Source organism: Heteronotia binoei, chromosome 12 (assembly GCF_032191835.1).
Source record: "Heteronotia binoei isolate CCM8104 ecotype False Entrance Well chromosome 12, APGP_CSIRO_Hbin_v1, whole genome shotgun sequence".
Lineage (NCBI taxonomy): Eukaryota > Metazoa > Chordata > Lepidosauria > Squamata > Gekkonidae > Heteronotia > Heteronotia binoei.
The window spans coordinates 38,904,903-38,926,775 of record NC_083234.1 but is presented as its reverse complement, the minus strand read 5'-3'; the positions used below and the strand labels follow the sequence as shown (position 1 = coordinate 38,926,775).

Genomic DNA, 21,873 nt, shown 5'->3' with positions numbered 1-21,873 from the left:
AATGCATGCAGAAAAGCCCAATATTAAAACAAGTGGGGAAGTTCCTGCTTGTGTGAAGCTCAACATAAAATCTTTCAGCACTTTGGGTTGCCATGATGGTGCATTCAGTGGGACACTGTGATCCTTTGACAGTTTCATGCCTGTTCATTTGGATGCCTCAATAATCCCAATTCAGGTAATCTGGCTAAATGAGGGAGCAATGTATATGATTTTCATAAAATTTGTTTTATATTAATGAAAAGCACTCTCATTGACGTCAAACAGCTGAGAGATGAATTTCTTCATCCTTGTTGCATAGGATGGATTTATATTTTGTTAATCCCAAGTAAAGCAATTTAATTCATCTAAAGTCAACTGAAATAATTCTTTCCGGACATAGCTATGCAACAGGCTTAAATGGGTTTAATAGTCATTCACTTTCTGCAGGTTATTCTAGGAACTATAGTTATGTAAGAAGGGGTGGGGTAGGGAGCCAAAAGAGATTCACCAAACTATAGTTCCCAGAATTCTTTGTAGGTAGGTGAACCAAATTTTCTTCTTGACATTAAATAAGGTCTGAATCAGGATGATTTTGCACTCTCTGAAAATAATCACTTCTCGATGAACACACAGAAGGATCTCTGCAGATTCCCAAATCACTCTTCCTGTCTCTTTTTATTCAAGGTAGGTCTATATAGCTGTATTTTTAACTACAAGTTTAAACTGCCTTTCCACCTCTACTGTTCACTTGCAGACTTCATTCAGCAAAATTCCTCATCATGAGCCAATTATAAGCTGCAGAACATAGCATACTTTGCTGCAGTCTAAATACTATATTACCCATCAATCTGCATTATGTGGCGATAACAAACACTTGCCTTATCACGTAAAACATTGACCCCTGCAACCTATCCACGGATCTGTGTAGTTCCACTGGGTGCCTGTTAAATGCTCCCTAGTTGAGGTGGGGAAAAACAAAAATTACAGATTTCCCAAATAAGACTGAGGCTTTCATGGTTCTGTGTGGGGTTAGGTTATTGAAGGGTCATCAGGTGTGATCTACTACAAATTTGGGAAGAAGCAGCAACATGTATAGATCAAGATAGTTCCAAAGGGATAGCTGTGTTAGACTGTAGTAGCAAAATTACATGGGAGCATAAGAAGCTGCAAAACGTTCTGTAAACTCAGAGGACGGTTTCATGCCACTGTCGTTCCTTCAAGCATACATCATTTTGCTGTTGAGGATTTTGCATACACATTGTACTTCAAGAATAAATGTACAGCAGGACAGGCTAAAAAGAGTAACACAGAATAGGCCTCAAAATGACACACAGCTATTTTTAAACACTTTGGGCTAAAGTGTATGGTCCCTAGAAAATAATAGAGAACAGAGAATGAGTTTGTCTTTATATGCACATCAAGTCATACTTCTCTGTAGCAACAGAGAATGAGCTTGCCTTCGTATACACATCAAGTCATGCTTCACTGCAGCAATATTCTGTGGTGGTGGTTGAATGGGAATACCCTGATTTGGTGGACTGATCATGTGGCTCCCTCTCACCTGATCTGTGTCCTCAGGTGGAGGAAAGGGGCTGATTGGGTGTGAAAAAAACCATGTGACTGGCTCTGTCCACATGGCTACAGTGGTCCCACATGTTCAGTCGGACAGAATATCACTCACTAGCTTTCCCTAGTGAGCATGATGTGCATACAAAGGGAGGGATGTGGGCATTCAGATTCTGAACTGTTGAAGCCATAGGTGGTAGCACACATGCTTTGCACATGCAAGGTCCAAGGTTCAGTCGCCAGCATCTGTAGTTGAAAGGATCTCAGGGAGCAAGACTGGGAAAGGTCTATTGCTGGGATCTTGGAGAGCTGCAGCCAGCCAGAGTAGACAACACTAACCTAGACGAAATAACAGTCTGGCTCAGTGTTAAGGCAGCTTTCCTTGTGTAGCTCTAAAGAGGCTTACAAGCTCAGAATCTGGGTTGGTGTTGCAGTTTTATGCTCCCTATTATGTTCAGTTCATACTCATGATGCTCACAGCTTCACAAGACTCAAATCATGTCATTAACAAAAAAAAAAGCAAGTCTTCCCAAGTTTCACATTTTGCCCAAACCCTTCTCTATTACTTACCCTGCTGCCTAGTCAAAGTTGCACTTTTAAAATACAAAATTACTCAGTGACCCAAATGTGCAGCCATCCCTAAGGTACCTTGGCTGAAATCAATAATGTATATTAATCATTCTCTGTTGTAACATATATTACAATGCTGTTTTTCTTCAGCTGAACTCTAAGAATAGAATTGCTAAGCAATTCAAAATGAAATAAAATTAATCACAACTATTTTTTTAAATAGTTAGGGAATAACAGAATCGTTTCAAGGAGTCTGGTCCCAAGTAGGTTTATTTCCAATTCCCTTGGATCACAGTGGGACTGAAAACACCTTGGACCAAGTTCTCCTAATCATTTCCACCCTCAGGGAATTCAATCAAAGCTCATGGACCATGTGCTACTGCCACAGCATTAGCAGGTGCCTCTGGTTGATGCTTCCCTTCCTTATTCCCACTAGAACTAGTTGCTTCCTCCTCAGGTTGCCCAGAATTCAACCATTCTCCGTAAACCTCTGCCATCGCCATCAAAATGATGGAGGCCTTTTAGACATCTTCCCCATTATCACTAATGGAGATGGTGTGTATTTTAATGGCTGGCACCTTCCTGTCCTCCTGGGGGGTGTTTCCTGATGCGCCTGCACAACAGCACACCTGCAGGAAGCCTTTGCTTTTCACTTTGGCTGTAGCACAGCTGGACTTGTCTTTAGAGGTGCTGCTGCTTTTGGTCGACATGCTTTGCATGGCTGAAAAAAGCTTCCACTCACAGACACCATCCGATTTGGAAATCTTGTAGAAGGTTTCTCCGGACCCAACAGGAATGCGGACAATGTCCTTTGGAGGTTCTGCCACATGGCTGCTTGGATGGTTGAGATTGAAGCTAAGAGAGTACTTATTGGCTGAGTGCTTTCGTTGAAGACACTGAGCTCTCAAGACATTTTGGAATGCCTTTTGAAACTCTTGACTTGAACATGGGTAGATGATGGGGTTGATGCAGCTGTTCAGATACCCAAGCCAAAATGCAATTTTAAAAACCGTGTCTGAGGGCTTGCTAGCAGGAAAGAAGGAACCTGAAATGGAAGAACATATGGACCATTACTTGAAGATAAAAGAAAACGAATGGTAAGAGACAAATGGGAAAAATATAAAATAAGCGCCAAGATTTGTTTTAATAGTATTCAGACTCCCTCTGAATACTAACTGTAACAAAAGAATTCTTTAGCTTCTGTCCCCTGCTTGTAGAACTATGTGACTATAGGTCTGATCAGGGTTTTTCCCATGTTCTCAATCATCCAGCTATCCCAGGAAAATAGGATTGTTTAGAGCACAATTGGCTTAATCCAGCTGGAATTCTATGCATGCTACCAGCTCTGGGTTGGGAAATTCTTGAAGATTTGGGAATAGAGTAGACCCTAGGAAGGTTAGGGTTTGGGAAAGGGGAAGGAGCTCTGCAGGGATATGATGCTATAGAGTCCACCTTTGGAAGGTCTGGGATTTTAAAATCAAGCTATGTGTTTACGAAATTCAGTAATATCCCTAGACATGATCTTTCAGACTAATTTAATACTTCACAGGGGTGTACTAAAGCTAAAGTACTATTCTGAATTCCTTGGAGAAAGACCAGAACATAATGCTATAAATAAATTAGCACAACTGAGAGAATTTTACCTGATTATTGTCTGAACAAGTATGACAGTAATTTTCATGGACTATCCAACTCTGCTTCGCAGCCATTTTGCTGGTTGCTATTTAACTAAAGTAATGCTTCATAGACCATATGTGCTTGCCACAAAACACATTTTTAGCAATACTATACAACCGCATATTTGTTGGCTTGAATGGGAAACAGAATGAAAAAACAAGAAGAATCCAAAGGCAGAATGGATATATAGGAGCCAAAAGTGACAGGCAGAAATGTTAGTTGACTCACATCAGTTATCAGGAAAGATGTGAACATTTTATTCATGATTTTTAAATACAGGTCATATTTTCAAGTAAATCAAGGGACTTTCTAAAAGTCAGTATTGATGAAATTGATAGCATATACACACAAATGCTTCCGTTCTTAGTACCCAGTTGGTCAGCCACTCAGTTACAACATTATGGAATGATTTTTGGTGGTCTTCCAAAATGGCCACTTGGGAACACCCATACTAATTAAAAATCTTAGCTAGATCTAATCTATCACCAATGGATAATGGATTGAAACTTTTTCACTGTAATATCTCAGTGAGATCTCAAAGTTGCTAGTGAAATGGAAAATTGATTTTCCATACTAAATAATAGTATATTATTACTTTACCATACCTTTCTGCTGTATAAATTCTCAAAGTAGTTTGCACTTAAAAAAACAATTAAAATTATTCATATAATGAAATAAACTGTTTATTGCAACAGCAGGAGACACTGGAGCATAACTGTGCCCCCTATTATGTCACAGTAGCCTATGGTTGCCAACTTCTAGGAGGTGGCTGGAGATCTCCCACTATTACAACTGACCCCAGGTGAAAGAAATCAGGTGACCTGGAAAAAATGGCCACCTTGGAAGGTGTATTCTATGGCATTATACCCAATGGAAGTCCCTATGTTCCTTAAATTCTACCCTCCTCAGGCTCCACCCCCCAAAATCTCCAAATATTTCCCAACCTGAAGCTGGAAACTGAATTAGCCCAGTCTCAAACAAGAGTCCATTTCTCGCCATATAAGTAGTAGAGGGAATTTTTGCCACTATCTCAATAAAGAATGGAGCAGGACTTGGACAGTGTGTCATGTGACTAGCCCTTAGCGAATCAGAGGGAAATTAGATGTGGCCATTCTCCTCCTGACCACAGGCTCTTTGCTGTGGATGTTGCCCATCCACCCTTTAACTGTCAAGGTGGGGTTAGCTGGTAGCCTGTGGAGCCAAAGAGAGATTCTGGGCGCTTCTTTCAGATGAATGTGCTTTTTTTCACTTGCTCCACATTATTTGGCAGATTCAATTTTATTTCATTAAGACTGATCCTTAGGGATTGGTTAGGCTGTAATTAGGAATCACAGGAATGGAGCAAGTTTCTGTGACAACCTCCCTGGGGCATTTAAGGATGAAGGAAGATTTTCCAGCTGTCCACCGGCTGTGCAGTTGGTGGGGGGGGGGGAGGAGGATTGGAAAAGGAACTCCCTTGGTGCAGGGCAGCATCAGCTGAACCCTAAACTGCTTTTTGTGTGGAGGGTGCACCTCCTGACACTGGTTTAAATAAACAAGAGCACTGATGACATTGGTTGAGTTTGCGGCCGTATTGGATTTGCCCAAATTGTTTGAAATAATTTTGCAGATCAGGCATTAATAAAAGCTAGTTTAACCCATGCTTTGGTGTCTTTGTCCTGTGGTACAGGGCAAATCTTTAACAGCAATTGAGTAGGGGCTTTTGCCCACACCAATTATGTGCTTTGCTACTGCGCTACAGCCCTTCTCATTCTTTATTGAATGCAGTAGGATTGTCACTGTCCTTGCCTGATTCTGCAGTCAGCGCTTAGAGGCAGTTTGTAACTTCAGCTGTGATTGAATTGTAAGGCTCTCTCCCATCCAAAGTAATTAAAAGGCAAAGCACAGGGTGGCTGAAAGCCAAAATAGGCTTCCACTTTCTGCAGCTACAGCCTGGAGCAGGAGAATCACAGTTAGAGGAAAAATAGCTTCAATGTGAAACATTTTCCCCCTCCAAGTGCTTATAATGCAAGATCTCACAATGGAATCCTACTTGCATATAATAACACAATGCGGGGGTATATGTGCAGGATATTGGCTGACTTATCAACCCACTTTCTTGATTACACCTTTGAAGAAGAGGGGAAATGTTCCTGTCAACTTTATATCTTTGAACAAGGATACCTCCTTGGGCTAAAGTGGAAAGAATACAAATAGGTCTCCTTCTGAATTATGACTTGAAACAGGGGTGCTTTTAGGGTGTTCATGCAAAATAGTTTTCAAAAATAACCTTTTACCTAATAGATATTTAGCCCCTTCCATCTTCCCATGGGTTCTGTAAGGGAAGATCTTGCCTCACTAACCTTTGAGGGGGTGAACAAAGATGGACAAAGGGGACCAATAGATGTTGTTTACCTTGACTGTAAGAAAAAGCCCCGTACTTTTAATACACATGGACATCATGATCACCAGTATGGTTGCCAGGATGCCTGGAGTTTTGACTCACACACATCTGCTCTAAGAAGTGGACTTTGCCCACGGTTTCTAAGGCTTATGTGAATACTATAAGCCTCAGCTTTGCAGCAGCATTCTACATCTCTGGATGGGTGTTAGTCAGAACTACAGACAAGCCTCCAGCCGCTCCTTGCATGCACAGTCTCGGCCGTTGTAGTGAAAGAAGCCACACCACCATGAACTGTACAGGCAAACAGTTTCCAGTCTGTTTCCATGATCCACCAGAATCCATCTTGTTTTCCTGACTCCATTACAGCAAAGCAAGGACTCATGTATCCAACAGCTGCTTCAACTTCTGCATAAGGCAATCAAGCTTATCTTAGGCGTGGATCCTGCCAGACTGCCTAAGCTTTTGTCCAACAGAACCCAAGACAAAGGATGGTGCCAGCAGAGGAGTAAAGAAGAGGAAGAACAGCTTCACTCAGAGCCATAGTAATGGTATAAATCGGGTGTCACCTTAGGTATCAATTTGACCCTCTATTGTCACTTGTAGATAAGTTTGGATAGATTGTTTAATCACCTCCACCCAATACCTCCACCCATGCCCTGCCCTGCCCTAACTGTCACACTGGAGCCTCCCCCTTGCCCATTGTTACCTGGAAGCCCAATCAGGTAACCAGGGCCAGGTCTGCTCATTGGCCAGGTATAGGTATCCAATCAGGTGCCCCCAATAAACTGGCCATTGGCTACCGCACAAGTCCAGCCCTTATGGTCATTGCAGAGCCTCCCCTTTTTCTGAGGTCAGCTGATCACCTGTCATCCGCCCTTGAACCTTCTACCCTCATAGGGGTCAAGGTGGACTTTATAACCTCTGACCCAACATTCTGCATGTGTGCATCTAGCAGTACCCCATTCCTGCTGTTTAGATACATCCCCGATTCCTGATCAGTTGAGAGTCCCTTCCCCCTAGTCCTCGTTTGTCGCCATTGGAGCCTTCCTCGAAGACTACGATCGGTAATTATCATCCTGTTTGACTATCCCTGTGTTACATCTGTGCATTTCTCTCTACTTTTATTAGGTCTGTATGTGTGTTATATGTATCCATTACCTTGTATGTGTGTGTGTTCTATAAGTTTCTGAAATAAAAACATAATTGTTTTACTTAATTAGTGTCCTTGGTAATTTTAGCAATAATTTCTGGAAGTGGAATCCTGTATACATAGATTTTAGGTCCTTTTGAGTCAAAGTTGCCCACCGGTCCATTCCCCAACCTCTTTTGAGGGCATTTTGGCTTACATGACTTCCAGAAAGCTTTTGATAAAGTTCCTCATCAAAGGCTCCTTAGTAAGCTCAAAAGTCATGGAGTAAAAGGACAGGTCCTCTTGTGGATCAAAAACTGGCTAATTAATAGGAAGCAGAGAGTGAGTATAAATGGGCAGTCTTCACAATGGAGGATGGTAAGCAGTGGGGTGCCACAGGGCTCAGTACTGGGTCCCATGCTCTTTAACTTGTTCATTAATGATCTGGAGTTGGGAGTAAGCAGTGGCCAAGTCTGTAAATGACACGAAATTGTTCAGGGTGGTGAGAACCAGAGAGGATTGTGAGGCACTCCAAAGGGATCTGTTGAGGTTGGGTAAGTGGGCGTCAACGTGGCAAATGAGGTTCAATGTGGCCAAGTGCAAAGTAATGCACATTGGGGCCAAGAATCCCAGCTATAAATACAAGTTGATGGGTTGTGAACTGGCAGAGACTGACCAAGAGAGAGATCTTGGGGTTGTGGTAGATAACTCACTGAAAATGTCAAGACAGTGCGTGATTGCAATAAAAAAGGCCAACGCCATGCTGGGAATTATTAGGAAGGGAACTGAAAACAAATCAGCCAGTATCATAATGCCCCTGTATAAATCGATTTGGAATACTTTGTACAATTCTGGTCACCACACCTCAAAAAGGATATTATAGCATTGGAAAAAGAGCAGAAAAGGGCAACTAAAATGATTAAAGGTTTGGAACACTTTCCCTAGGAAGAAATGTTAAAATGCTTGCGGCTCTTTAGCTTGGAGAAACGTCGACTGCGGGGGTGACATGATGGAGGTTTACAAGATTATGCATGGGATGGAGAAGATAGAGAAAGAAGTACTTTTCTCCCTTTCTCACAATACAAGAACTCATGGGCATTCAATAAAATTGCTGAGCAGTCAGGTTAAAACAGATAAAAGGAAGTACTTCTTCACTCAAAGGGTGATTAACATGTGGAATTCATTGCCACAGTAGGTGGCGGCAGCTACAAGCATAGCCAGCTTTAAGAGGGGTTTGGATAAAAATATGGAGCAGAGGTCCATCAGTGGCTATTAGCCACAGTGTGTATATATATATATGTGTGTGTGTGTGTGTGTGTAAATATATATATATATATATATATATATATATATATATATATATATATATATATATATATATATATATATATATATATATATATATATTTACACACACACACACACATATATTGGCCACTGTGTGACACAGAGTGTTGGACTGGATGGGCCATTGGCCTGATCCAACATGACTTGTCTTATGTTCTTTTGCATCCCCCTTTCTAATTAAAGTGTCTTTTTCTTTTAGGGTTATCAGGTCCAACTCAGGAGATATCTGGGGACTTTGGGGGTGGAACCAGGAAACTTTCCCATAACAAACAAAGAAACAACAGTGCAGCTCCCCGGAAAACACTCTTCATTTTCTCCTCCTCTTTTTTGCCTTTTTTTGTTCCCCAGCAGCTGCACTTCCACTAAATTAAAGGAACACACACACATTCACTCACTCACAAAGCAGCCAAAATAGACCGTTTGCATGCCTATACTTTTGTGATCTCCTTGAGGCAATGGTATTGATAGCTTTACTTGCTGGAGTGTTGAATGTAACAATCTGATTATTCCAACCAATTTAAGGAAAGAGAGATCTAGGGGGTCTTCCTCTATCCCCTTAAGCAGGTTCTACTTAACTCTCTTCTATTCTTTTCACTATAAAAACAGCTTCTGAATGAAATGCAAAATGAAAATTGGGACTGGCCTCTCTCTCTTCCAGCCTCACACACATGGCTCTGCCTTCTTGCCCTACCCCATGAGCTTCAGTCTTGCTGAGATTTAAAGGTACCCACACACACCTTCTAAAATACAAGGAGTTTGCAAGCTTCTAACCCTGCCTGAGATCTAAAGGCACATTGTGGCTACTGGGGCAGGGCTTTTTCTGCCTTTCAGCTGTCTGGCAGCAGGGAGGAGCCTGCAAAATCAGGGGATCTCCTGCTGGGAACTGGGGACTACAAGCAATAAGAGGAAGCCGTGGAAAAGACACAAGCAAGGAAACTCAAAGGCTCACAGCTGTAAATGACTGGCAAGCAACAATTTTACAAAATTGTGAATATAATTATTCAGAAATTCCAAATGTGCAGAATAAACAATAAACACAGTTTAATATATGTTCTCCCTGTCTTCCCTTTGACCTGACCGGGAGATGAAAAAACAGCAGTTCAAAACAAGTTCAACTCCACTGCAATCATTTCAGTGATTTAGAAGCAAAACCAGTGCCCATCTTCAGAGATTGTCAGTGGCATCAAGGCTGAACCCCAATTCTCTAAGTTAATCATGGGGCCACAGGCTGGAGCCAGCCATTTCACATGGAGGCTTCATCAGACTTTCATACTGGGGTTGTGCAAAACTTCATATATTTACACTCCATTCAAAAGTATTTTGAGTCAAAGGTGCTGGCTCCTCTCAGGACGTCCTGCAAAACCAGGGGATCCCCTGCTATGACCTGGGGACTGGCAAACCTATTTCTTTCCAGGTTATTCACATGCAAACCAAGGATCACACAATAGAATAATGTCACAACACTTATGTAGCTGGCTTATCTTGATCTATATTGCTAACACTGTGTAGAGTATCGGACTCTACACACGCGCCGCGCGTCCTCGGGCGACCAGGCACAGCGCGGGGAAAGTCACGGCCAATCAATGTCAAGCGCGGGAAGTTTAACTGGCCAGGATTGGGCTGGCCAGCAGGGGGGTTGTTCCGGGGTGTTTGTATATATTGGCGGACCCGGCCGCGTGTTCCCCAGTTCCGTAATGTACTAGCGAATAAAGCCTGAAGTCTTCACCACGTCTCGTCTCCCAGTACATTACACTGGCGACGAGGATGGGATCTAGCTAGGTCCGGCCGCCCGAGGGGAACCAGACCTGGCCGGAGACGAGGAAGGCGGAGACCGCAGGATCGCACAGCCCGCCGCCGCCATGGCGAACCCAAGTGTAACGACGGGCCATCTGGCGGAATTCAACCCGGAGCACCCCGAGAGATGGGAGACCTATACGGAACGGGTCGCGTGCTACCTGCGGGCGAACCGGATCGACGACGACGACAGGAAGAGAGACGTCCTGCTGAGCGTCTGTGGAGAAGAAACCTTCGAGATCGCACGCGGCCTCTCCGCTCCGGCGAAGCTGACTGAGAGGACCTACGGGGAGGTCGTGAGGCTCCTCACGGGCCACTTTTCGCCCCAACCGTCCATCGTCGCCCGCCGATTCCTCTTCCACAAGAGGGACCAGAAGTCGGGGGAGACAGCGGCGGTCTACCTGGCGGCCCTTCGGCAGATCGCCGGGAACTGCAGTTTCGACAAGAGGGACGAAGCCCTGAGGGACGGTTTCGTCTGGGGCCTCCGAGACGAGCGACTGCAGCAGAAGCTCTTCGCAAAGGAGGAGCTCACCCTACAACAAGCCTTCAACGAGGCGACGGCGTTCGAGAGGGCCACCAAGGTGTATGGCCAGCCGCGGGGAGAGGCAGTACACCAAGAAGAAATGGGACCGGAGGACCGAGCAGAGGAAGAAGCGTTTCAGCTCCGACGGCCACAGAGGACAGAAACTCGGGTCCCCGCGAGACAACGAGCGATGGAGAGGGCCCCCACCAACCCCAGCTCCAAGTGCGCCAGCTGCGGCGACCCCCACGAAAGGAGGGACTGCCCGTACCGCAACCTGGACTGCAGAAGCTGTGGGAAGATGGGCCACATCGCCCGGGCTTGCCGGGCCAAGAGCAGCCGTCGACCACCGTCAGCGCATCACGATTCCATGGACACCCACACGACGGCATCCACCAGCTTGCAGGTACTGAACTTGCCCCTCGCAGCCCCGGACAAGGTCAAAATGTCTGTCCGGATCGAGGGCGCCCCCTGCGTCATGGAAGTAGACTCGGGTTCCTCGATCTCCATAATTTCAGAGGAGACCCTTATGAGACTATGCCCCCGCCGCCGCCTCCAAACGAGGCCAGCGGATTTCGTACTGAGGGACTTCCAGAAAAACCCGGTTCACGTCGTGGGGTGGGTCCAGGTGCATGTGGAGAGGGGAAGCTTTAAGGGGCCCCTAGACATACTGGTGGTCAAGCGCCAACTGACCACCCTTCTGGGGTTAGCTTGGTTCCAACCACTGGGGATCAAGCTGGTAGGGGTGGAGCACGTGCAGGCCAGCAACTTCGAAGGGGTCTGCCAGGAGTTCCCCGAGGTTTTCGATGGGTCCCTGGGGAGCTACAAGGGGCCGCCCATCACCCTACCGATTGACCCCATGGTCCGGCCCATACGGCTCAAAGCGAGGCGCGTCCCGTTTGCCCTAAAGCCGAAAATAGAGGCAGAACTGGATCGCCTCACGGCCCAGGGCGTCTTGGAGCCTGTAACTTATGCGGCTTGGGAGACCCCCATTGTAACGCCAGTGAAACCGAACGGGGACGTACGGATCTGCGCTGACTACAAGTGCACGATCAACAAAGCGCTCCAGGATAACCCGTATCCAGTCCCCGTAGTCAGCCATGTACTATCGACACTCGCAGGGGCACGGGTTTTTGGCAAGCTGGACTTAGCACAGGCATACCAGCAACTGCCAGTCGACGCTAAGACAGCAGAGGCGCAGACGATCGTGACCCACAGGGGGGCGTTTAGAGTTAAACGATTGCAGTTCGGGGTGAGCGTGGCTCCGGGAATTTTCCAAAGCATAATGGACTCTCTCCTTAAAGGAATTCCCGGAGTGCAACCCTTCTTCGATGATGTTTTAATCGCCGCCCCGAACGAAGAAGAGTTCAAAGGCCGCCTGCGAGAGGTCCTCCGGAGGTTCCAAGCGGCGGGGTTGAAAGTGAAGAAGGAAAAATGTCTGTTGGGGGTTCCGCGGGTGGAGTTCCTGGGATTCGCCGTGGACGCGGCTGGAATTCACCCGACTACGGACAAGACTAGGGCCATTGTGCAGGCCCCCGCTCCCAAAAGCAAAGCGGAGCTACAAAGTTTTTTGGGTTTGCTGAACTTTTATCACTCGTTCCTGCCCCACAAGGCCGCCGTGGCGGAACCGTTACACCGTTTGCTTGATAAACAGGCCCCGTGGGTCTGGGGGAAGCGCCAAGCCGCGGCGTTCCAGGCAGTCAAGGACCTATTGGTCTCGAACGCGGTTTTGCACCACTATGATGAAACCCTGCCACTGATCCTGGCTTGCGACGCCTCCCCCTACGGGGTGGGAGCGGTCTTGGGGCACCAACTCCCGGACGGGAGGGAAGTGCCAGTAGCATACTATTCACGGACTCTATCCCCAGCGGAGCGGAACTACGCTCAAATCGATAAGGAGGCCCTGGCGATCGTGGCGGGGGTGCACAAGTTCAACGACTACCTCTACGGTAGGCGTTTCACCATCGCCACTGACCACAAGCCGCTCCTGGGCCTCCTAGCTTCAGACCGTCAGACCCCACAAATCCTATCCCAGAGGGTCCTGAGGTGGAACCAGTTCCTGAACTCCTACACGTATGAACTGGTACACCGCCCGGGCAAAGCCATGGGACACGCCGATGCCCTCAGCCGCCTGCCGCTCCCCATAACAGAACCCGATCCCGCCCCCGCACACGGGGTAATGCTCATTGAATCTCTCCCTGAGCGCCCACTGCACGCGGCAGAGGTAGCCCGGGCGACAGGGAGGGACCGCATCCTGGCACAGGTCAGGGACTGGGTGGGGAGGGGGTGGCCGGCAGGCAAGGTGGAAGAAGCGTTCAGACCGTTCGCGTCCAGGAAGGACGAGCTATCGACACACAAGGGGTGCGTGCTTTGGGGCAGCCGGGTGGTGGTTCCCCCCCCTTGTGCAAACAGGTACTGGAAGACCTCCACGAGACCCACCCGGGCATCGTGAGGATGAAAGCCCTGGCCCGTAGTTATGTGTGGTGGCCGGGCATGGATGAGGAAATTGAGGGGTGGGTGAGGAGGTGCCAACCCTGCCAAGAATCCCGGCCCGATCCCCCGTCAGCCCCGGTCCACAGATGGGAGTCTAACAGGCGGCCATGGTCCCGCCTCCACTTAGATTTTGCCGGCCCGTATCAGGGCCAGATCTTTTTTATACTTGTGGATGCCTACACAAAATGGTTGGAGGTGATTCCGGTAGCCTCAACCTCCACGGCGGCAGCCGTCCGAGCACTCAGGAAGGTCCTATGCACGCACGGGATCCCAGACACCCTGGTGACGGATAACGGAACGGCCTTCACCTCCCGGGAATTCCGGGAGTTCACGGAGAGGTACCTCATACGACACATAAGGTCCGCACCATTCCATCCGGCAACCAACGGCCAGGCGGAGCGGATGGTGCGGACCACCAAGGAAGCACTGGGGAGAATAGTACAAGGGGATTGGGACCACCGCCTCTCAGCCTTCCTGTTCCACAACAGGATCACCCCAAACCCTATAACGGGATCCAGCCCCGCGGAACTGCTCATGGGGAGGAAACTGACAACCCGTCTAGACAGGCTGCACCCAGACCGGGCCCCCGAGGTCCGCGGGTCCCCAGAGGTCCGGGAGGCAGTGCGGGGGTTCTTTCCGGGTGACCCTGTATACGCGAAGAACTTCGCAAGCGGCCCCGAATGGGTCGCGGGGAGAGTCCTTAGGGTGACAGGTTCCAGGTCATACGAGGTGACCACCGAGGGGGGCCAGGTACTAAGACGGCACATAGATCAGCTGCGCCGCCGCACCCTACCCGAAGAAATAGAGGAGGCAGGGAATAGGGAACAGCTAGCAACAGAAGCGCCGGAGGGGGCCTCGCCAATACAGGAACTACCTACTTATGATGCCCCCAGAGACACCGAATCAGAGCCGGAGCCAGAAGCAGACCCCAGCTTCCCACAGCCAAGAGCAGCATCGCCCACACCAGAACCAGACCCAGCTCCAAGAGCGACCCCGAGGAGATCGACACGGGAACGGAGAGCACCAGCATACCTCCGGGACTATGTGGTCTGAACTAGGGGGGGAGGAGTGTAGAGTATCGGACTCTACACACGCGCCGCGCGTCCTCGGGCGACCAGGCACAGCGCGGGGAAAGTCACGGCCAATCAATGTCAAGCGCGGGAAGTTTAACTGGCCAGGATTGGGCTGGCCAGCAGGGGGGTTGTTCCGGGGTGTTTGTATATATTGGCGGACCCGGCCGCGTGTTCCCCAGTTCCGTAATGTACTAGCGAATAAAGCCTGAAGTCTTCACCACGTCTCGTCTCCCAGTACATTACACACTGAAAGCAACATGAACCAACTGAGATTATTACTATTTTGACTTGCCATGTATTTATTTATTTATTTCATTTGTTCCCCACTATTCTTCCCAATGTGAACCCCAAACAGCATACATCATTATCCATTCTACCATTTAATCCTCACAATAACCCTATGAGGTAGTAGATATGAGTCCAGTAGCACCTTAAAGATTAACACAATTTGTGGTAGGGTTAGTGACTTTCATGAGTCATTGCTCTCTTCTTCAGATACAGCTAGAATGTGAGTCTTTCTGTCCTATATATTGGAAAAGTGAGAGACTCCAGATGCCAAATGACATTAGCAGGTGTGACTGGATTAGGTATGATAAGCAGAGAGGCATGGAGAAATCAGCATTGCTGATTCCATATCACACCCAATCCAATCACACCTGCTATTGTCATTTGCCTGCTAATGTCATTTGGCATCTGAAACCATTCTGCTTTCCAATATATAGGACAGATGAACTCACATTCTAGCTATATCTGAAGAAGTGAGCAGTAGTGACTCATGAAAGCTCATCCCCTGCCACAAATTTTGGTTAGTCTTTAAGACTCTACTGAACTCTTACTATTTTCTGCTGATACAGACACCAGAGGGTGTGGCCTAACATGCAGATTAGTTCCTGCTGGACTTTTTCTACAAAAAGCCCTGAGTGAAACAATGGTGATGGCAGGGGGTATGACCTAATATGCAAATGAGTTCCTGCTGGGCTTTTTTCTACAAAAAAGCACTGTCCACAGCGATGCTGGTTTAGGGAAAAAAAACATATGGAAGAAGGAGGCTGAAGTTCTCTTTTCCAGAGCTGACTTGGGTCTTGGAGAACTAGGGAACATTAGTTTCTCAGCATCACATTTGTCTATAAAAACCAGTTGAGGAACCCATACATACCCAAGCTGAGGCAGACATAATGTCTAGTTTGATCCTCAGTTCCCACCCCTGCCGATACACACCATTTGAAGGCTCTGCTTGGTCTGACTCTGTCATAGCTTCTCCCATGCTATTTTAAAAAGCAAGTGTTCTTTCTGTTAAAGCAATGGTTGCCCCCCCAAGGTCGGAATGAAGAGACTGACAACGTAACTTTGGTAAAATGGGCCTTTTTTATTGAACATAACCAAACTGTAACTAGCACGGCAAGGGTTACTAGAAACCGGACAAGCCCCGGGGTCATCCCCTGACCCTTCCTTGTCCATGTATGAGCGAGCCACCCTGCCCCTGACAAGAGCCACAGGTTTGGCTCATGGCAGGCCGGCCAGGCCAGATCATCCTACCCCACACTGGCATAATCACCCAGGAAGAGCAAGTCTTGTGGGGAGGGATCACACAATCGGCATTCTGAAACTTTGAGCCGTGGAGCCCATCTGCCGCTCCTGCCGATCGCTTGCACTCAACTGGTGCGGTGCCCTGGGTGCTCCCCTGGGCTTCCGTAACCCCTTGCTCATTCTGCCAACACTTAACCAATTACTACCAACTGTCCCTCTCTAACAAGCAGTACAAGGTAGGCAAAAAACACCTCACCACAAGCCAATCAGGTGAGCGTGAAAAAATTCCTACTTGGCCCCTAATAAGGCGACCGGTTAAACCTGTACTGCTGAAGGGCGGGTGGGTGGGCCGAGAGCCAGAAAGCAACTGCGTGGCTTAGGGTGGGGCCAGGACTCTTATAGTCCTGGCGCTCCGCCCTCCAATAAGCCCTGGATGCCGGGAAAACATGCAGTCTCCTCCTCTGGCAGGGAGGAAACCCGCCCCCCCCCGCCAACAGCCGCTGTTTCAGCGCGTCTGGGTATGGGCCGAATTCTCAGACTTTGGAGCAAAGTGGTTGTGACTCTGTCATAGGTGAATCATGAGGCTCAAATGCTTGAGCTATTAGAGGATGCTCTGGGCCTCCCTCCTTACAGTGGTGGGAGAAAGAGAAGAACAGGGGTGGGCAGAGATGCTGCATTCCCCCCTTTTTAATGATGTGACTGTTTTTCATTTATTTCTGAAGCTCTGTTTGGGAAGAGGAAAGTTTGTGTGTTTTTATAGGCTGGAGCACAAGTTTTCAAAAGACATACACCTTTCATCAAGAGTTGTTCCAAGAATCACGCAGTTGTAGTAACTTCTACGCAATCAAAATTTCTGAGAAAAAATGATCTTGCTGTCATCACGTCTTGTCAGCGCTGAGATACATTCAGCAGGTTGACTCAAACATCAAATCCTAAGGGAGGGGATATTCTGCCAGTCTGTTTATGCAACAGCAGTAAACAGCTGGTTCTTGGGACTGCTCTATCACATAGTCCGCAAAGAGAGAGAGCGAGATGGAGAGGAATTGCTTCCAAGGATTTTAATATCCCATTGAATTCTGAGGGCAGCTGTTTGGTTTATAAAAAGCTCACCCAGACCCCCATTCTGACCTCTTGCTGAGAATTTGTTACTTCAACACTCAGGATGTTCGATTGTGGATGTTTTGAAACTGAAGTGACATATTGTTTACTTATTCTGTCCAGGGGTCCATCTGTTAACATGAGAAATGTGAATACAAGGCTCTCTGTACAATCAAGCTTCAGCTCCCCACCCCCCGTGTCCTACTATAATTTTATCCTACATTTCCTTCAAGTTGCTCAGGGCACCACTGATCTACCATTTTTATCCTCACATAATGCTGTCAACTCCAGCTTGGGGAATTCCTGGAGACTGAAGTGCAGTTTGGGGAGGGAAGGGAACTCAGCATGGATGTGATACCATACAGTCCACCCTCTGAAACTGCCATTTCCTTCAGAGGGTGGATTGTGTGGTATCACATTGTTGTCATCCGGAGAGCAGTTATAATTCTTTTTTTTGGCATAATAGTTTTTTATTTTCTTTGTATCAATATCGATAATACACCCACTTCCTCAACTTACAGTCACATAATATATACACGTTGTTAACATAAGTAAAGTTGATTAAGCTTCCTTGAGGAGGAAGTCAACGGCTTCTATCTTAACAAAAAATATTTAACTTTGAGTCATTACAAAACATTACAAATACATAACTTTTTATCTGCTCTCTAAAATTGAAAACAAATTATAGGTACAACAAATCATTTTTAGATAATTTTTAAATAATCATTATTTTTAAATTTTTTCAGTTTTTTCAGTTTTGCCAGTGATAGAAATACTTTCTTTTTTCTGATACCATTCATAAAACTTGCCCCAGTTTCTGACAACGTCATCTTTAGACTCTCCTTTTAGCATATTTGAAAGTACATCCATCTCGGCGGCATCCAAGACTTTTTCGATAACTTCACTCAGGTTCGGACCCCTCTCCTGACGCCAATATTTAGCATACACTATCCTTGCCGCAGTTATAATATAAATCACCATATGTTCATCTTCTTGTGGAACTGTATTCTTAATAAATGATAATAACATCACTTCTGGTTCAAAAACAAAATCTCTAGTTAAAATTTCCTTTATCATACAGTGTATCTTTTTCCAGAAAGTTTTAGCCACTTTGCAGTTCCACCACATATGATAAAATGAACCAATATCTACTTTGCACTTCCAACATACAGGTGACATTGCATTATTAAATTTAGCTATCTGTACCGGGGTGAGGTACCATCTGTGAAATAGTTTAAAAAAATTTTCCCTATAACTAATTGGCTTTATCACTTTATAGTTCTTTTTCCAAAAATTGGACCATTGTTCTAGACTAATATTACGTTGTAAATTTTGCGCCCATTTCACCATAGAGTTTTTAACCACTTCGTCTTCTAATTTGATTTGCAGAATATAATTATAAACTTTCTTAATTATTTTCTCCTCTTCTCTTAATAACAGTTTGTCAAAATCAAAATTTGCTTTTGTAAATCCTTTCGCCTTGTCTGAATTATATTTAGTTATTACTTGATTTCTGGTCCACCAATCCATGCTTATCCCCCTGGAATCTAGGTCTTCTTTTTCTCTTAAATTATCTTTATCATCCAAAATATCCTGATACCTAATTATCTTTTTGAAGTTATACAGTTGAGGCAGAATTGACGCCTCTTCAGGGGATATCCATCTTGGTGTCTTAGCATAGATCAATCTTCTAATTTTTAACCAAACTTCATAAATGGTTTTGCGAATCAAATGATTTTTAAAATATTTCTGCCCTTTTTGCACATACCATAGGTTAGCATGCCATCCCGCTTGTAAATCTGAGCCTTCTAAGGCTAGTATGCGCGTATTCTCCAACCGAATCCATTCTTTTAGCCAGAGTGTGACGCACGCAACATAGTATGTTTCCCAATCTGGGAGTCCCAATCCGCCCATATCTTTTTTGTCTTTTAAAATTTTCCATTTTATCCTAGGTCGGTTACCTTGCCAAATAAAGGCTCTTACTAATTGGTCTATTTTAGTAAAGAAGGGTTTCCTTATCCCAAAACTAATCATCTGAAACAGAAACATGACTTTAGGAAGAACCATCATCTTAATTAGCGCTATCCTTCCCATAAAAGATAATTTCATGTTCGCCCATTTTTTTAAAGAAAAATCAATTTCCTTTAACAGCGGTACATAATTGTTATCGTATAAATTGCTACACTTATTGGAGAAAGTTATCCCCAAATATTTTATTTTTGTTTCATTACTGAATCCGGTTAATCTTTCAAGCTCTCTCACCTCTTGAGGAGAGATATTTTTGTTAAGCATCTTAGATTTTTGTTTATTTATTCTTAGACCCGCGACTTGACCATAGTCTTCTAATTCTTTTAAAATCTCAACCACGGACTCTCTGTTATTTTGTGATATCAATACCAAGTCATCGGCATATGCTAAGATCTTATACGACTCTTTCTTAATTTCCAGTCCTTTAATTTTGCTGTTAGCCCTGATTAAGTTATTTAAGATTTCCAATAGTAAAATAAAGAGCAGCGGAGAGAGTGGGCATCCTTGTCTTGTACCTTTATGTATCTTTACCTCTTCTGTTAAGTCTCCATTAATGATAAATCTAGCAACTTGTTCTGTATACAAGGCTTGTATGCTCTTAATAAAAATCTCACCAAAACTCATCTCCCCTAATGCTCTGATCATAAAATCCCAATTAACATTATCGAAAGCCTTCTCGGCATCGATAAACAAAAGAATCATTTGTTTTTCTCTATGTAAGTCGTAATATTCTAATATATTAGATATAATCCTGATGTTTGTTCGCATATATCTTTTCGGGAGGAATCCGGCCTGATCAGAATGAATTATATTTGCCAGAATTTTTTTAAGTCTGTTCGCTAAAATAGACGTATAAATCTTGTAGTCTATGTTTAATAGAGAGATCGGGCGGTAGTTCTTAATATCCTCTAGATCTTTTGATGTTTTGGGAATGAGTGATACATTTGCCCTTTTCCAAGACTCCGGAATTAGCTGGGTTTCCCAAATCTCCTCAATCAGATTTTTGTATTGGATTATAATATCTTCTTTAAAACATATGTAATATTCGGCTGGCAGCCCGTCCGGTCCCGCTGCCTTGTTCTTTTTTAATCTAGCCCATACTTCTTCAATTTCACCAATTGTAATTGGACTAGCTAAGCTAGTCCTTTGTTCTTCCGTTAATTTCTGTATCATTTTTTTCTCTTTGAAATAAGCTTCTATCTTGTCGGAATTTACCTCCTCTTTACTATATAATTGAGAATAAAAATCCCATATTATTTTTTTCTTATCTTCTGCTGCTGCTTTCTGACTACCATCTTTATCTTTCAAGACCCTTATTATTTTCTTTTCTTTTTCTTTTCTTATCTTGTATGACAGCCATTTACCTGGCTTATTTGCATTTTCAAAAAATTGAGATCTGGTATATTGAATCTTCTTTTTCATCTCATCCAAGAATATTAAATGTATCTTATGTTGCACTAACTTCATTTCAGCTTTAATTTGTTGAACCGAAGGTTTCTCTTTTAGGCAACTCTCTTTCTGCCTAAGCAATTCAGTTAAGTTTGTTAAAGTTTTATTCTCTTCTCGTTTTTTAAAAGTGTTAAAGCTTATTGCTAACCCTCTCATATACGCTTTACTAGTCTCCCACAGTAATCTGTGGGAAGTCTCTCTCTGCGAATTAATCTGAAAAAAAACCTTCATCTCCTCCTTAATAAATTTCACAAACTGTTTGTCATCTAAAAGCTTTATATTAAACCTCCATCCTGGTCTTTTCTTAACATCTTTTATAGATATCATAATCGGATTATGGTCCGCTATTGTGCATGGTAGTATTTCTGCATCTTCCAGTATCTTAATTATTCCAGCTGTCACCCAGATCATATCGATACGCGACCAGGAATTATGTCTGCCTGAAAAAAATGTAAAATCACTTTTGTTTGGATACATGACTCGCCAGGGGTCTACCAGGGTAAACTCATCTACCATCCTGAAAAAATTATCTGGTAGTGTATTACTACCTAGTTTTTTCCTACCTTTTTTATGATTTATAGAATTTCTATCTTGCATGGGACAAGTGACCGCATTAAAGTCTCCTAATAGACAAATCTCATCATAGTTGTATGCACTGATCTTTGTATATAAATCTCTATAAAATTGGGTCTGTTTAACATTAGGTGCGTAAATATTAACTAACAAAAATTTTACTTTTTCCATAATTATCTCTATACCTTGCATCCTTGCATCCTCTGTTTGAAAAATCAATTTGGCTTGCAGTCGCTCATTAACATAGGTCACCAAACCCCTTTTTTTTTTCTCCAATTCTGAGGTCACAAACATATTACCTAGCTTCTTATTAAAAAGATATGCCTCATCCCGTTTTCTTAAGTGAGTCTCCTGCAAGCATATAATATCCAAATTTAATTTCTTTAATTGCTGAAAAACACGTTTCCTTTTTTGAGGCGAGTTCAGACCATTTACATTCTGAGACAAAATCTTTAAACTATTCATCATTTAGGAATCTAAACAATATCTTAATCTTCCTTAAAAATTCTTCTTTTTCTTTTGAGCTCTTGTCTCTCTCTGTCCTCGCTCTTGCGCTTGATCAGTTTCAGTTTCAGTCTTTTCTTCTTGTGAACGATAATCTGGAACCTCAACTGAATCTGATTGCCTTCCTGGACTCCAATTTCCTTTAGAGATCCTTCTATCCGTT

At 44.7% G+C, this 21,873-nt stretch overlaps 1 protein-coding gene across 1 annotated transcript in view; it reads right to left on the bottom strand.

The window, feature by feature from the left end:
• Window positions 1–2,061: 2,061 nt before the first annotated feature.
• ADRA1A (adrenoceptor alpha 1A) overlaps window positions 2,062–21,873 on the bottom strand; it is a 57,992-nt gene continuing 38,180 nt past the window's right edge. Inside the window, exon 3 of the mRNA XM_060251095.1 lies at window positions 2,062–3,160. Coding sequence (XP_060107078.1) covers window positions 2,637–3,160 — 524 coding nt within the window. The 3' untranslated portion in view covers window positions 2,062–2,636. The remainder of the gene's footprint in view (window positions 3,161–21,873) is intronic.